The sequence below is a fragment of the Synchiropus splendidus genome, chromosome 15 (assembly GCF_027744825.2).
Source record: "Synchiropus splendidus isolate RoL2022-P1 chromosome 15, RoL_Sspl_1.0, whole genome shotgun sequence".
Classification (NCBI taxonomy): Eukaryota; Metazoa; Chordata; class Actinopteri; order Syngnathiformes; family Callionymidae; genus Synchiropus; species Synchiropus splendidus.
Window position 1 is genome coordinate 7,629,743 of NC_071348.1, and position 15,733 is coordinate 7,645,475.

The 15,733-nt window shown below is 43.1% G+C and overlaps 1 protein-coding gene across 5 annotated transcripts in view; it reads right to left on the reverse strand.

The window, feature by feature from the left end:
* The window catches only part of LOC128746608 (MAM domain-containing glycosylphosphatidylinositol anchor protein 2-like), a 199,944-nt gene that overhangs the window by 63,953 nt on the left and 120,258 nt on the right, over positions 1-15,733 (reverse strand). For 3 of the 5 annotated variants that reach the window (XM_053843779.1, XM_053843778.1, XM_053843777.1), the window contains exon 9: positions 7,360-7,680. In XM_053843779.1, the coding sequence (XP_053699754.1) occupies positions 7,360-7,680 (321 nt within the window). The remainder of the gene's footprint in view (positions 1-7,359; positions 7,681-15,733) is intronic. The other 2 variants (XM_053843781.1, XM_053843780.1) reach the window with 1 other exon arrangement.

Below are 15,733 nucleotides of genomic sequence, written 5' to 3' on the forward strand. Positions count from 1 at the left end.
TCATTTCAGCAAACTGTGTATTTCATTAAAAAATGTCACCGTGTTGCAGGTGACTGGGCACCTTCCAATGGAGAAGAAGGGTTTTCTCAATGTGGGGAGTGGGCGCTGGCAGAGCTAAAAACAGAAATGGACATCGACTTTAAGTGGCTGTCATCTCCACTAAATGGAACAACAAAGTGTTCCTCCTCCAAATGAGCACAATCTGGGCTTTTACCCAAACTCAATGGCTAATCTGTTTCTCCATAAGAACGATCTGTACTTATCACATTAAAATTGTAGGCTTGTGTGTGGCGATGAGTCACAGCGTGGCTCCACAACCTCCCTGAGTGGCACTACACCAAATTGCAGTAAGTGCATTTCTTTTCCCGGTAAACTGACGGAAGACAAAAAGTCTGGGTCTACAGAAAAATGTCTTACGCAACCCAAACATCCTTAAACAAGGGCACATGTCTCATCTCCCTCTGTGTATCGACTTTGAAATAGCTGCTCAGCAAACATGAGTGGAGCGGAGCAGAAAGGTCCCTGTGATATTCCCTGGGCAGAGCTGGGCCATGGTTAGTGCATCAGCAGGGGGCGGCGAGAGGCTTTCTAAGTCACAGGCTGAGGGAAAAACCACAGGACGCAATCCATCACCGTTCACGGGTGAAGTCTTTGTCACTAATGTGGAGAAAAAGACTGTTTAAGAGCAGCATAGCTTTCTCTCTTTCGACTGAACGGGCCAGTCTGGGCGTCAATAAAACAGTCGCTTTCACATGTGAAAGAGCACTTGACCTGACCAAAAAGTTTTGCTTCAAAAAGGTGTTTCATTTTTCAGCCATTTGCTTCTGGTTTTCCCATTTAAGGTGATTGAAAGGCCCAGTCGGCCCTGCAGCAGGGGTTCATTACATGTGTATGAGGTGATATCAAACTACCATTTGCTTTCTGTTTCCCACTTTTATAAATTGACTTGCTACTGAGAAATGATGGGAAATATAGAGACAAGCAACTGCAGGAAGTATTTACTTATACCATACTCCATCTCCTGAGTGAAATGCTTAAATAGCTTGCGGTAAGGTAAATATCTAGCAAGCACCCAATGTTTGTGACCTGCAATGACATGGGGTTGCCGCATGTTTCAAACCACATCTCCCCCTGCTGTCCAACTAAAGTAATCGATAGCTATGATCAGAATGGATCTGGCCGCAGGACACTCTCCTGGGCTGGATGTGGCCCCTGCTTTGCATATGCGGCAAACTACTCCGCTGAATTGTTATTGTTTTACCATTTTTATACTTATTTATGTTTGTTTTTTACCTCATTATTTCTTCATGAATGTCTGGAAGCCATGACGTCCGACTTGTTTGTCCAAGTTTGTGGAGTGTTTGCGGAGTCCCAGCAGTCCATTCTTGTATTTTATTTTGTGACTATGAGTCATAAGGATTGTCTTCAACTGCGTCATCCAATGTTGCACCCCCATTGAGTTTGGGTCTAGGAGATGATCTTGCCAAATATACTGTGACAGAACATGTGCTGACACGGTATTAGAAGATGTGGCTCATAGAAATTTCTAAATCTGTTCCTGGGTCCTCCGTTGAGAAACCTTCATGCAAGGCCTGGACCCAGTTCTGTTGAGTGTCTGAGCTTCTTTTTTCTGACACTTTGTCTCCCTAGCCATGGAAAAACATGACTATTTTTAGAGTTAGTGTGAGCAGCAGTTACGGGATGGAACAAGAAATTAAAGAATATGGTTAACCGTTTTAAAGGAGCTTACTCTTGTTTCCTCCAACGACGCCATGTGAAAGGGCACCTTCCTTGCGCAACCAAGTCCTCTGTCACTGAAGTGCTCAGTTCAACTAGCGCCTTCCCCTGTTCAGAACTGAATGACTTGAAAAACTGGGACTGCTAACTTGTAATGAATGTGAAAGTGAAAGTGAAAGTGAGTCTCTCTCCAATGTAGTGGACTTAAGCTTTACAGGGATTTGCATGTTTACCGTAAAGACGCACTTCAGCAACCCAGTGAATTCTGAATTCTCAGTTAAGGATGAACTTGTGAATCATTCCGTCAATGTTGCAAAGGCTTCTGCTAACAAACAACCATCTCAGTGACCTTTTCCTCCGCACACTTGATGCGGCAGATCAGTTCAATATTGTTTGGCGAGAAAAGGTTATTAAACCGTTATCCTCCAACGTGGAACCCTGTGTAACACTAAAGATTCATTTGGCCCAGTTACGATGGCGTTCAATCTAATGGGAATCGCTCTAACCGAAGGGCCAGCTCCTCCGCTCTCCTTGGTGCAAAAGGAAAAATTCATTAAAACGAGTGACAGTATATTTCTGCTTGCAGCTTATGAGATTGAGGCTCTTTATCCCAGTGTGCCACAGTTACGGAGTATCATGGAGAACGTTGTTTGCTTTCCGGACTATCAGGTGGTTGCATCACGCAGGTGTGACGGATGTTGTGAGGTGGAACAGACGGCAGAAGTGGATAAAAGATTCCTGTACATCTGGTCCAAAATCAGGGTTGACAACTCTTATTCCGAGAGACAGTGATATGTAGGACGAAAGACCACGCTCAAGCCTCCTTCCTTCTGTTTCCTTCTGTTTATTTCCTCGCTCTCTCGAGCCCCTGGACCGTGCCAAGTCGTTTTGACTAAGAACATTAGGGTGTCACAGCTTGGGATTTGGCGTTTGCAATTCTATTAGAGTGCCGACGCTTGAGGCAGACGCTGTTCGTACCCTCCACCACTCCTCCTGGTGCTTTCTGTGCCAGCCAACAGATGCAGGTTTTTACATATCAAAGCTGTTGACTTGCCAGAGTTATTCCTTCACGCTTCTAATGCTCTTTGCTTCAGAGGACTGTACCTCGGTCCCTTGATCAAGTTACTAAACGCGGCTTTGCACATGGCTCACCACCAAAGTCGGATGGCTCTTTCCGGGACCTGAAAAATCAACCGAGAAAAGCATCCCGGGGGAAATTGGCTTTTGCTTTCACCCCAATGTGGGAGGCTGAGATGCAACAAAAAGCAAGTCCAGCTTTTGTTTATGAACGAAAGGCTTTCTGCAGAGCTATCAGAACATCTGAACATGTTGTCCCTGCTTACATCCAAATTACGTCAGACCCATTCATAACTCCGCTCAGGCCTGAACTTTCAAACCACCAGCTTTGATGTCGATTATTAATAAGTATGAATATGAAGTGGCAAAGAAGATCTCTGAAGCTAGAACGTTATCAAGTGCGCAATAAGGCATGTTCAGCTTTGAAGGTGGAAACAGATTTAAAGAGTCAAAAAGTGCAACCAAGGTGGGGTGCGCTGAGGTGGCATGAAAAAACACAACACAAAAATGGTTTTGAATTTGGCAGGATTTAAGCGGAGGAATCATCGCAGGACACACGTTCACCTCAAGGGTATTAACAGATGGTTGCTTGTTGTGACATCATCGAGCGAGAAACTGACTTCATTGATCCACACGACTAGTGGGTCCTTTTTTCATATATAATAATTCAAAACAGCACTGATATTACAATCCCTCCACAACCCCTGCCCAAAATATTAATGCCATGCATTTCATTTATCTACATAATCTTTTTTTTTGTTTTTTTTTGACACCTTTAGCATTTGAAATCTGCTTGACTCAAATCCACCAGTCAATTTCAAGTTAACTCAAGTTAACTTAATTGAACTACAGGAGGCGGTGCAACCCGTAACATGCTCGCACTAGATGCACAGTAGCCCCTTGTTTCTGAGACGCGATTTCTGCCGGACTCCACCAGGTGCAGATGTGGCATGACTTCGATAGGACTTCAAGATTGCATGGCACTTGGTGCTCTGTGGGCTTTTAAAGGGAACACTAAACAACCTTTGTGGGGGAGTATGTTCATGATAGAGCGTCCTTTAACTGTGTTGTGTTACCGCCTCCCTTTGTCACTGGACCATGATTTTATGATGACTGAAGACCAGTAACAGATTATGTTATCTCGCATCTTTTCCATTCACTTTCCTCAATGTCGTCTTTCATCCCAATAGGAACAGTCCTGTCAAACTCCATCTGCTGTACTCCAGTTTGAGGTGGATAACAATAACAATGTTGAAACTGGAACTACCGTCCAGGTTATCCACTTCACAATCCTCAAGAACATTGCTTTAGCTTGTTTTAGTGCTCTATTTTTTCGGCTATTTCACAGTGCTCAAAACAAACCTAGACACCATTTTAGGTGAAAATTCAGTAGCGTTAACATTTTATAGAAACTGTATCTATTATCCTAAACGCTTTTTTGTCCAGGAAGTTATAAGTGCTTATTTTTACCGAATGGAAGATGAGGCATCGGCATATAATGGTTGATAGCGAAGATGAAAAGATGAATGATAAGCAATCGTTGCTAGCCTCTAAAAAGCGCCGGAATGGACTTTATTAGCCATTTTCTGCTTGAATTGTGCTGCTGGGAAACAAATGGTACACAGACTTCTGCCGCTCACACAAGGCCACTGTGACCTATAGAGGTTTGTAGCAGGGAACTGTTCTGTTAGTTTGTATATATATATATATATATATATATGAAACAAACTAACAGAACAGTTCCCTGCTACAAAACCTATATATATAATAATGAATCAGTCCTATATATATATATATATATATATATATATATATATATATATATATATATATATATATATATATATATATATATATATATACATAGGACTGATTCATTACTCTTGAATTTACTTGAGATAAATAACCATATTTAATCTACTTGCAGGTAAACAAACTGAAACCTTGTGAAATGACATGATCATTGCAAAGATATTTGTCTTGGAGCAGTTCAACCAACAGCAGAACCAAGTTACTCATACTCATCAAATTTACTAAAGTTTTTAAAAAAAGAAGATAAAAAATACACTTGATGCAAACTGTTGAGAAAATGGGAAAAACTGAATAATATTCTCAATAAAATAAATCCAGTTAAACAATGTCGACATATTATAAAATGAAAATAATATATTTTATTGACATTCAAAAGAAGGTATAAGTAAAGTGTAAATGAAAGTAACGCCAGAAAATGTACTTTTTTTTTACTGTTGGGGAGGTGACATCACTTTCTCTATCATTTTTTCTTTTCAAGAACTTCTCCATATTTGTTAACTAACACACATTTGCAGCTGTCAAGTCAATTCAGCGACACACTACTGCCACCATACGTGGATAATGTATCAAAATGGAGTGTCTTGCGGCCCTCACGGCCCAAAAGCCTCAAACAAAAAAGCTTTCCGAGGCCCTCGAGGAGGCGCTTGCGGGCCAACTATGGGCCCCGGCCCGATGGTTAAAAATCACTGGTATAGACTATCAAGTCATACGCTAAAGCTTGACAGTGAACCCAAAACGGGAGCATGTTGGACTTCAAACGGTTTGTGGGTGTGTCAGGTCCTGCAGAAAGGAAAAACCATGCATGTGCCTCGTCCACTATTGTTTTCCTTTATTGGATTAAAATGTTGATTTGCATCATTGTTTCATTACAGCAAATCCATTTAAATTGTGATATGCCCTGAGGAGAAAAAAAAAAAAATCCCAGAAAATCATTATGCATATTGATGGTGACATATTTCCCTGCGCTGCGAGTGACACGCCGAGACGCAGGTTCGGTTTGAATTAGAGTAAAGTGAGACGGAACAGTGTATGGATTAACAAAGTAGGCCATGAGGAAAACAATGGCTCTCTCGCATGCCTGTAGTCACTTGCCAGAGAAGACTAAGCACCGTACATGGATCGCTCTCATTTCCCTCACATCCATCTCGTGCTCCTCTCCGCCGAGGAGCCGGATCCCTGGCGCGTGAATGAGTGACACTGCACTGAATGGCTAAGTATTCCACTCAAATTTCCATAAATTAATACAAATGAACACTATGGGATTTCATTTACAGTTTAGCAGTCGGAGAATGACACTTTTTAAGAAAGCCTTCTCTGCGGCGATGACAGACGTCGAGAGACATTTTTTTTCAAAAGCGGTCTTTAGCCACTGTGGATGTAAGTGTGGGAGCACTGAGCCTCATGTTAATATCTACATCTGTTCGGTTGAACGACACATCAACACTGACTGGAGGCACTGGGAAGCTCAACTGACTCAGGGAACTCCATGCATGAAGCACAATTTTCAGAAATGAAATTGTGATTTGTGGGCCTCACGTGCATCGTCAATAAGCAACAATGGGGATAAAAATGACTGTTAACTTTTTTTGGGGGACTTTTCAGTTGCTTTTCTGGTTATAATAAATAGCAAGTTAAGGTAACTAATATCCTTTTTTTCTCTGGGGCTTCGCACTTAAGAGTAGTGATGGGTCAATGACGTTTCATGACGCAGTGTTGAAAGGTTCATGAGGCTTCATGAAACAGTGTCCTGATTTTAAGAGGCCATCAGATGGCACTGTCTGCACTTGAATGTTTGGACTTGAACAACGAAGTATTTCTTATTTCTATTACTAAACTAAGAGCACCATCTAGTGGCTTTTGAAAATTAGGACACTGTTTCATCAACCCTGCAACACTGTTTCATGATGCCTCATCTACCCATCACTACTGAACAGTCTCTCTACTAAACATCATGGCAGCGCAAGCTAATGTACTTTTTTTTTTTTATTATTTCCGCCCTGTCTACACTCTCTTCTTCAACTCCTTTGAAGATGGAACTCAGTATTTCATTTAAAATGCAACATTTTATTAAAAGAAAGTGGTACAACCTTTCTGCATTACTAAACTCAAATGCTTTATTTTGGTACTTTTCTCTAGTTCCTGCCTGCTGTTTTCTTTGGTAATTTCCAGTCATGCCTGATCGGTGAGGCTAAAGGAACGAGGTGTCCATTGGTGCGTTGCCAGAGGAACGTCTCTCCATTCCTGGTACCGGTCATGTGACTCATCCTGAGGCTAGTTCTCCATCGATTGTCGATTTACTCTTGGACCTCGATCCAGCTCTCTTTATATCAGTTGTGCCACTGCTTGTCCCTCCAGCCAGCACCCGCCTCTCTTTCTAGGTTTGGACTTTTTTTCATCTTGAGTTTCACCATTCAGGTTTTGCAATTTCCTCTGACCTGTTTTCCGTTTGAATTTATTTTTTGGCCTCGTGATTTGTGAGATTGAGGTGACTACATCAATATATCTTGTTGTCAGTGATGCTCTGAATGAAAAACAAATCCATGAACAAATCCTAAAAAGTTCAATCTTACACATTTTTATATGTTTGTAACTGTAAATTATTTTTATGTATTTATTTTTGTCAGTGAAGTGTGTAGCAGAGATAGTTCATGTCACCTAGAACCACAAGAGGCATTCAAAAAATACACTGATTTCAGCTGAGCTCAGATTGACAAAAAAATAAAAAATACTTACATTGCACGATGAGCTCCACAACTGCCTCTCTGGGTTTGACATTGAAGCCATTATACTGGCTGGTCTGGCAGCGGTACGAGCCGGTCATCTCTCTGGACACGTTGACTATCCGCAGCACGCCGTCGTAGCTCTCCATCTGCATGCTGCCGTCCGGCATTGCCGCCTCCTTATCCGCTCTCGACCACAGGATGATAGGCTTGGGTTTCCCTGAAACAAGGCACTCCAGCTCCACTGTGTCACCCTCACGGGCCACCAGGGGGGACTTCCCCCGAGGGACTGTCAGGTTGGGAGGAACTAAGAAAGAGAAAAACAGAGGAGGGACTGATATGGGGCTCTAGAAAGTCAGCAGGCAGGGTAAGAGGTACTGGTCGAATGGGTGGGGAGCGGGGTCAGCGTGGAGGGAATGGTGGTAGCAAATGAGCATCCAGATTGCAATGCCAATGACTCTCAGCGACTACACACACACAGCTAGTCAGAAACATGCGGATGTTAGCGCGCCCACAGCTTGCAGCAAGGTCACGTCTAGCAAAAACCATCATGGCAGGCAGTAACAAAAGTTCAATACATTCAAGCAATGACAAACAATGCAATGAAGAGTTGACAAGCAAATGCAGCAAAAGGGTTGTCAAGGCTAACACCCATGGAATGCAATCGTTTCTAAAGCACATTGAAGTGTATCAGCATTAAAATGATGGAAAAAAAAGGATGGTTTCATTTGAGGCCATGCCGACATAAACAATGGCTCATTACGAGAACGATACTACGTGATTGCAGGAACCCATGAAATGCTGATTGCAGAGGTGCCACATCACGACTAGAAGAGTCTTCTCGATGGAACAGACTGATTCAGCGCCTCCCTATGTTTAAAGGATGCCAAACAAAACACAGCTAACTGGGCCGTTTTGCATTCTGCAAGTCAACACTTGAAAGATCACAGCGAGGCTAACGTACTAAACGCCCTTCACTTGACACATTTGAACCAGTTTGCAGTTCTTCCCGCCATTATTCCGTTTTTGACACTTGTTGGCTGAGAGTTTTCAGGCCTTATAGGAGCTAAAAATCGAGGCATTCCCCCCTGGAATGCAGGGGGTTCAATAACATTAGTCTAAATAAGGAAATGTGGGGATCAGACTACAAAGACAACCAGAAAAAAAGACTGCAGGTTTTCATTCAACACATCCCGTCAATGTTTCCTTAGATGCCCTGTTTCATCACCTCCCGCGTAAATAGACTCTACAGATATCCATTATCCAGACACTGTGTTTTGCTTTGTTACGGGTCTCTCAAACATTTCTATGGCAGTTCTTTATCTTGAGGGCAAACCATGGGTGAATATTGAAGGCTGCACATCTCCTCTTTAACAGATCTACTCAAGCATTAATGCAACACTATTCCTCAAGGCCGTCGGTCTCATCCACTGCTGTTAATTCCACATGATATTGCCTGCTTTTTTACGACATATTAGTCATTCGAAATCCTCACTTCAGCACCAGCATTTCTCCATGAATGCCATTTAAGTGTTCCTCAACCCTGCAGCCTTCTAATGCAGGAAACACGATTTGTTTTTCCACCTAAAGAAAACACGATTAAACGCTGTTGGGATGCGCTAAATTAACTATCCACCAGCTGATCTCAGCTTGTAAGCATAAAACTTAGATGAAACACTTATGATGAAACAGCTTTAAGCTTCTCTGATGATTTTGTATTCAGCCATTCCTCCCAAACAATACAGCAGCGGGGAAAAAGTAAGTGACTTGGGAGGCTTTTTTTCTCCCTGCTTTTTTTTTTTAACTGATGAAATGTTCAGCAATCTCCAGAAACAAAGTCCAGTTTTACTTCTTTTGACCCTCCTTTCACCTTTATTTTGCAAGCGACGGTTACCTCACTTATCCTCAAAGGAAGTTCAAGATACCCCCCACCCCAACTCGTCTTTTAACTAACCAATCGGTGTCACTCAAGTGCCGCTATCAGGGCTTCCTCTTCCCTTATCCACTTTAGCTGAGTCGGTGACACCTTGGACTTCAAAAATCCAGCACAGAGGCGACTGATAGAGAGTTTGAGTCCTATATATTTTCTGATATCATTCCACTTGAAAATCCAATGATGTATTCTCCACCACTTTCTAAAATGCAGTTTCATTTGCATCCATGTGGGCTTTTTTTGATGCTCATTTTCAGCATCAAAATCCAAACTGTATCTTGGTGTCAGAGCTACTGACTGTAAACCAAACATCATGGCAGCTTCACCTTCATCAGTCTTACTTACTCTGTACGACTGACCCCAAAAACTTGAATTCATTTTCTCCATTCACCCTGCCTCCACCTCTTTTACGCCAGTGTAATAAATGTCTCAACTTATTATCTACATCGTCGGCGAATTTGGGCAGCAGGGGCGGTATTGCAATCCCTTTGCCTCACTGTTGTCCATAAGAGGGAGCTGAGCCAGAAGACAAAGCTATCTATATACCGATCAATCTTCGTCCCAACCCTCACCTACGGTCATGACCGAGAGAGCAAGGTCCCGGATACAAGCGGCTGAAATGGGTTTTCTCTGAAGGGTGGCTGGGCGCACCCTGAGATATAGGGTGAGAAGTTCTGTCACTCGGGAGAGGCTCGGAGTAGAGCCGCTGCTTCTCCACATTGAGAGGAGTCAGCTGAGGTGGTTCGGGCATCTCATCAGGATGCCCTCTGGACGCCGCCCTTCGGAGGTGTTCCAGACACGTCCAGCTGGGAGGAGACGGAGGGGTGGACCCAGGACCAGGTGGAGAGATTATATCTCTACGCTGGCCTGGGAGCGTCTCGGGATCCCCCAGTCGGAGCTGGTGGATGTCGCTCGGGACACACTCAGCTCCTTAGTCTCAAAGCTTGAGAGACAATCCAGCATGACTCGAACAAAAGCAATGTTGTGGTGCATAAGCATCGAAAACTGAGTGATTTAATCACTCAGTTCTTCCTCGTCTCCAAGATTGAACTAAAAAATAACTTTCAAGTGGTTTCAAAAGCACTTCCAGGGTTCATTGGCCTTTGCCCTTGTTGTGTATTTATACAGCATACAATAAATATATGTATTTTTAAGTGTGCATTTGGGCAGAGTTTTTACATGTACATGCATCGTCTGAAACATGACACCGATATCAAGTACCATATTCAATATTCCTGACTGGGATGGTGACACTTTAATGCAAGAAATATATATATATATATTTTTTTTTTTAGATCTCTTGAAGGTTGTACGAGAAGATATTTCTACTGAGCAGAGAGAGTCACACAGCAAAGCCATTGTATTACAATTCTTCAGCCATCATCATTAGCATGAAGTAATGAAGACCGCTTGTGCAAAAGGCAAGTCACAGCAATGACGTTTGGCACCAAAGCAGCAGCAAAAGTAATATTCAGCGAGACAATGACAGCAGACACTCATTTCTCTCCCTTACATTCGCCGATCGGTATTCACACAACGTCTCGACGCAGTCGGCTGCATGTTGAGAGCTGACATATTTCTTTTCACAGCACATTTCTCCATGTTTCCAAATGTTTCCTTAGCACCGAACCATTAAACTGACAACAGCTAGTTGGAGCAGGAACAGCAAGTTCATTACAAACAAAGAGGTGAAGTTTAACGCTGGTCTGTCTCACTGTTGTGATGAGTGAGCCCCCTATGGTTAAAGATTAAGACGGGCAGCACAAAAACTGGTGTTGTTTTAACACAGCAGCAGTGACGACAATGAACTGCTCTGCTTGTTAAATAGTGGGCTAGTTTAGAAAAGCCTTGCCATGTGTGACTCTTTCAATACCCAACAGCTGTGATGGGTAGATGAGGTATCATGAAACCGTACTGCAGGGTCGACGAAAGTGTGTAATACTTTTCAGAAGCCATAAGACCGGTTTCAAAATGAGGTTTTATGGAATCCAAACATTTTACAGCAGACAGTGCCATCGAGTGGTCTCCGAAAATCCCGACACTGTTTCATGAAACCTCATTGACCGACCACTTGCATTTGGTGTGAACCTGCCATAAAATAGCAACGCTCACCTGCACCCAGTTTTTTTTTCCCATGAGTACATGAATTCATTCAATGTCCTTCCGACTGACCAAAGCACGGCTATCTTTAGTCTCACAAATCGAGCAGACAGCTTGCTCTCAAAGTGCCAAACCATCCAAATAGCAGAGACGCCCGCAGGGCCTGCATGCTGTGTACGTATGCCAGCGTAGTAAATACTTCTATGTCCATGCATGTGCTTGTGTTTCCTCTCTCGCCTGTGGGCAACACCCCGCTGTGATGTGGCGTCAACTCCGCTAAGCTAGTTGACGGCTAATATTTCCACAGTGTATTTGAGGATGTGTATGCATTAGGAGCTAACTGCGTCTATACGTCTTAGTTTGGCACGTGCCACATGCCACATTGCTCAGCCGAGGTTAATTGCAGAAGCCGTACGGAAGATATCCATCAACACCCCTTCGAACAGGCTGCTTAACAACCTGACTGGTAGAAATGGCTTTTCACTCCTCCGTCTTCTGCGGTGTTGAGAGAGGGAGCGTGTGCCCCGACATCTTTAAGAATACACAACATTCCAGCTGTCCCCTTTTTGGGTAAGTGCTTTGACATCATTCGCGGTCGCCATGGCAACATAGTGCTCCACACCAGTGCCGCTCCTGCAGTGTGTTTCTGTAGCAGTTGCACTGTGTACTCTGGCGACTGCAAGCCAATGAGATGGTCAGGATTTAACAGCGCTGGTCTGCTCTGAGCCCTGGACCTCAGGGGACCGCTGGAGCCCTTTGCCTTCATTATTTGCTAGCTGGATACAGTATGTTGATTGAAGAAATCTTTTGGGTTCTTTTAGTATAAAGAAGCATGTTTCTTTTTATGCAGCTCCCCAGAGAAATTATCTTGCCGTCAATAAAGCTAACCCTCTAATAAAGTCATTATTTGTGATTGTAGAGAAGCAGGATTGAAACTCTTTTGGCCTCCAGTGGCCACTATATTTTATCTCCACTCCAATCTTTCATTAAAAATGTGTGGTCATGTTAAGATCTTTAATGTTGCCCAGTCATTATTGGGTTAGACTTTTTTTTGCCTTTTTTATTTCATCAAATAACATCAGGTAAAAAATAAATAAATGAAAAAAAAATGCTGAGTCATCAATTATATGGCATCCATATGACAACCAACAATTGGAAGTGTAACTCTGACAAAAAACAACTGTGAAACACTGACTCACTGAAGTTCCTGTTAGACGATCCATGAAACACACAAAACCATGGAGCATCAATCTGAACTCTTTCTTGTCATCAATCTTGGCTCGCATGGCGTATAACCAAGAAGAGTCCCACTTCATCTCTGTTCAGTCCTTGTCTGGTGGTGTGAGGACACTGCGCATTCAGGCGAAAGAGGCCCGGAAGGGAGCTTGTCTCTGAATTCCGGATTACAATTCGCAATACCTCATCGACCCATCACTAGTATTAGCAACTGGTTTTCACTGAGTTAGTGGACCTTCAGAAACCTCCTCTTATTTGGAGCTAAGGTGGTATCACAGTAAGCAGATGTAATAATTGTTAGCCTCAGATGGAGGGAAGCTAAATTTCTAATTATGTAACACTCAGATTTTGAATCCTTTTTACAGCAGAAAATGTCAGATTCATCTGGGGGCAAATGGGGTTCTTCTCTGGGACTTTTCTTGTGCATCCTTTGACAAATGTATTTATCAAAACCAGCTCATTTCTTCATCAGGAAAACCCTTGTTTGAGACGGTAAACACTTCCTCCAGTGCTTCGTCAGCTTGACTGCGACGCTGCGTGTGGTGTTAGCGGGATGCTAATGGAGTGAGTGATCCTGTAAAGTCTGCACAATAGCACAGATGACAACCCACACCCCGGTGTACCTGCTGATGATCAGTGAGATGATGCACCACGGCGAGAACAAGAGGTCTCACTACGAAAAGTCAACAGCCAATAATCAGTATTGACATTTACCAAGCATCAATGTTTTTCCAGCAGTTGCCACGGCAGAGTCTTGCGCTTAGTTACACAACAGCAACACATTGTTATCAGGCTTGTGCTGTGAAGCGGCTTTAAATGCCACAAATCCAGCACACGCAATTACTCTGCAGGTTATTAAAGTTTTATCTCGAAGACGTCCCAGCCCTCATTTGAAAACAACACCCCAGCTACACGACTGAGGATCAGATCATCGAGCCATCGCCCAGGAAGACGTCCATAGAGAAAGCAGTGCAAAAACATCAGCTACAACTATATGTTTCTCCAGTCAACCAGCACATATGATGGAGATTTTAAGCTAATAAAAACTGTGTATCACCAGGTTTCATGGCAGAGAAACCAAGCACCAGTGGAGCGCTCCATTAGGAGATTGATGGTGTTCCACTTCAACGCCTGACCTGATGACCTGTGCTCAAGACTCTTCCTTCGTTCATGGCTTACTCACTAAATGAATTCGATGCTAACCAATCAATGTGACCACACGGCTGTGGGTGGATTCCTCAGGAATTAAATGGTGGTACCTGTAGGGAGAGAGGACAGTGCAAACTAGCCGCTGATCCTTTAGTGACCCACAACGCATTAGGTTACCTTAAATTCCGAACCATAGACACATCGGAATATTAGCCACACCCACTGGCATCAAGACTGACTCATGAGACAAACTTAGCAATGAAGCATGAACTCCTCACTGTCACGTTCTGCACTCTGTGCTCTGTTATTCTGTCTGTTCTGTGTGCTTTTATTTTGTTAACCCCCGGTAGTTTCCTTTTCCTGTGTCCCATCCAGCTTAATGGCAGCGCAGCTGGAGCTCCTCCCGTCATCAGCGTCTCTGTGGATATCTTCTCGTGCGTTCCAGACTGCTGGCTGCTAGATAGTCACTTTGTGTCATTCGGTAAATCTCCTGAGACTAACATGCCTCTTTGTTTTCTAAATTTTTGGGCGCGCTTCAGTTTCTCTTCAGCCGCTTTCTTAGTTCCACTTTCTCCTCTTGCTCCGCTTCTGTTTTCATCTCCTAAATTCTTTAGCAAGACCGTGCGTGAGTGTTCTTAAACTCATTTTTCATTTATCGATTGTGTAGGTTTTTTCCCTTCGTGTTTGAGTCTTCTCCTCCACGTAGCACTTTTAGTTGATCTGGACCTTGTGAATTTATATCCGAGCGTTTTTGTGTGCTCCCTAGCTTTTGAAGGTTGACATTGATTCACCTCTCTTTTGTTACAGATTTTTCCCCAGTCCCTCTGTGTATTTCCCGGTTCGTGTTTTGACTCCGGCGCCTTCAGTTCCTGTCTTCGTCATTTGTACTGTCGTGATTTTTGTATTAAATTTATTAATTTAATATCGCTGTCCGTGCCTTCTGTCAGCCTGCAGTCATCTGCACCTGGGTCCCTTCTTAGGCAGTTATGACACTCGCATCTTTTATTTACATTAAAGGGCTCAAGATGCGCTCATTGTCTGACACCACAACTGGTCGCAGCTGCTGCTTCTCGTCTGGTCCTTAAGGAGGTCGGCTCTGTTGGCAGAGCTGCCGACACGTGGGCGAAAGCAAAGCATTTTGAGCACTTTGAGGTCAATAAAACGCCTGTGATTTCATCGGTTTGATGTAACAAGACTCAGTATTTTTGGTCTGTATGCATCTTTAGCCTGTAAAAATCCATATTAGTCGCGTCGTACGTGCACCAGACCGTCTAGAAAAAAGTAGCAGAAATGACGGTAGATGAGATTAGACTGCCTGTATTTGTCCCACATTGGGGACATTTTGGTTATTACAACAGCATAGAAACATTAAAGACATAAAGCAAGAGCACAATAGAAACAAAGAAAAACAAATTGTTATAAAGACATAAAGGTAATAATTAAAAAAGATAGATTTAAAAAATATTAATAATGAAGCTATAAGGCCAAAATGCCCAACAATGAACAGTGAACATATATTCTACATCTATGATCCACAATTAAAGAGCGCTCCCACCATCCCCATAATGCACTGCGGTATTGTTTCCATTGCTTAAGGTTGTACAAATAATTCCAAAAATGATTTGTGAGCTCCTTCTCATACAGCATTTTCTCTGACTTACAGGGTGAGCCCTTAAGCTTGAGAATAAACTATCGAAGGAGACAGATCAGGACTGCTGTGAAGATGATCCGTAGGTCAGCGGAATAAAAGCCAGTGGCGGGACAGAACATGAAACGGCCGGAACATAATTCCATGTCTCTACCTAACCACTTCCCAGCATGGAGCCCTGGCTGACTTGCAGTATAATCCCTCTAAACGCTTTTATTAAGGCGTCTAATTGCAGCTCAGGCTTCTTTCCCTTCAGCAGAACAGGCAGAGGAACAAAAACAGGGCTTATTCACCCCAAATCAGGCTGCAGGCATACGACAA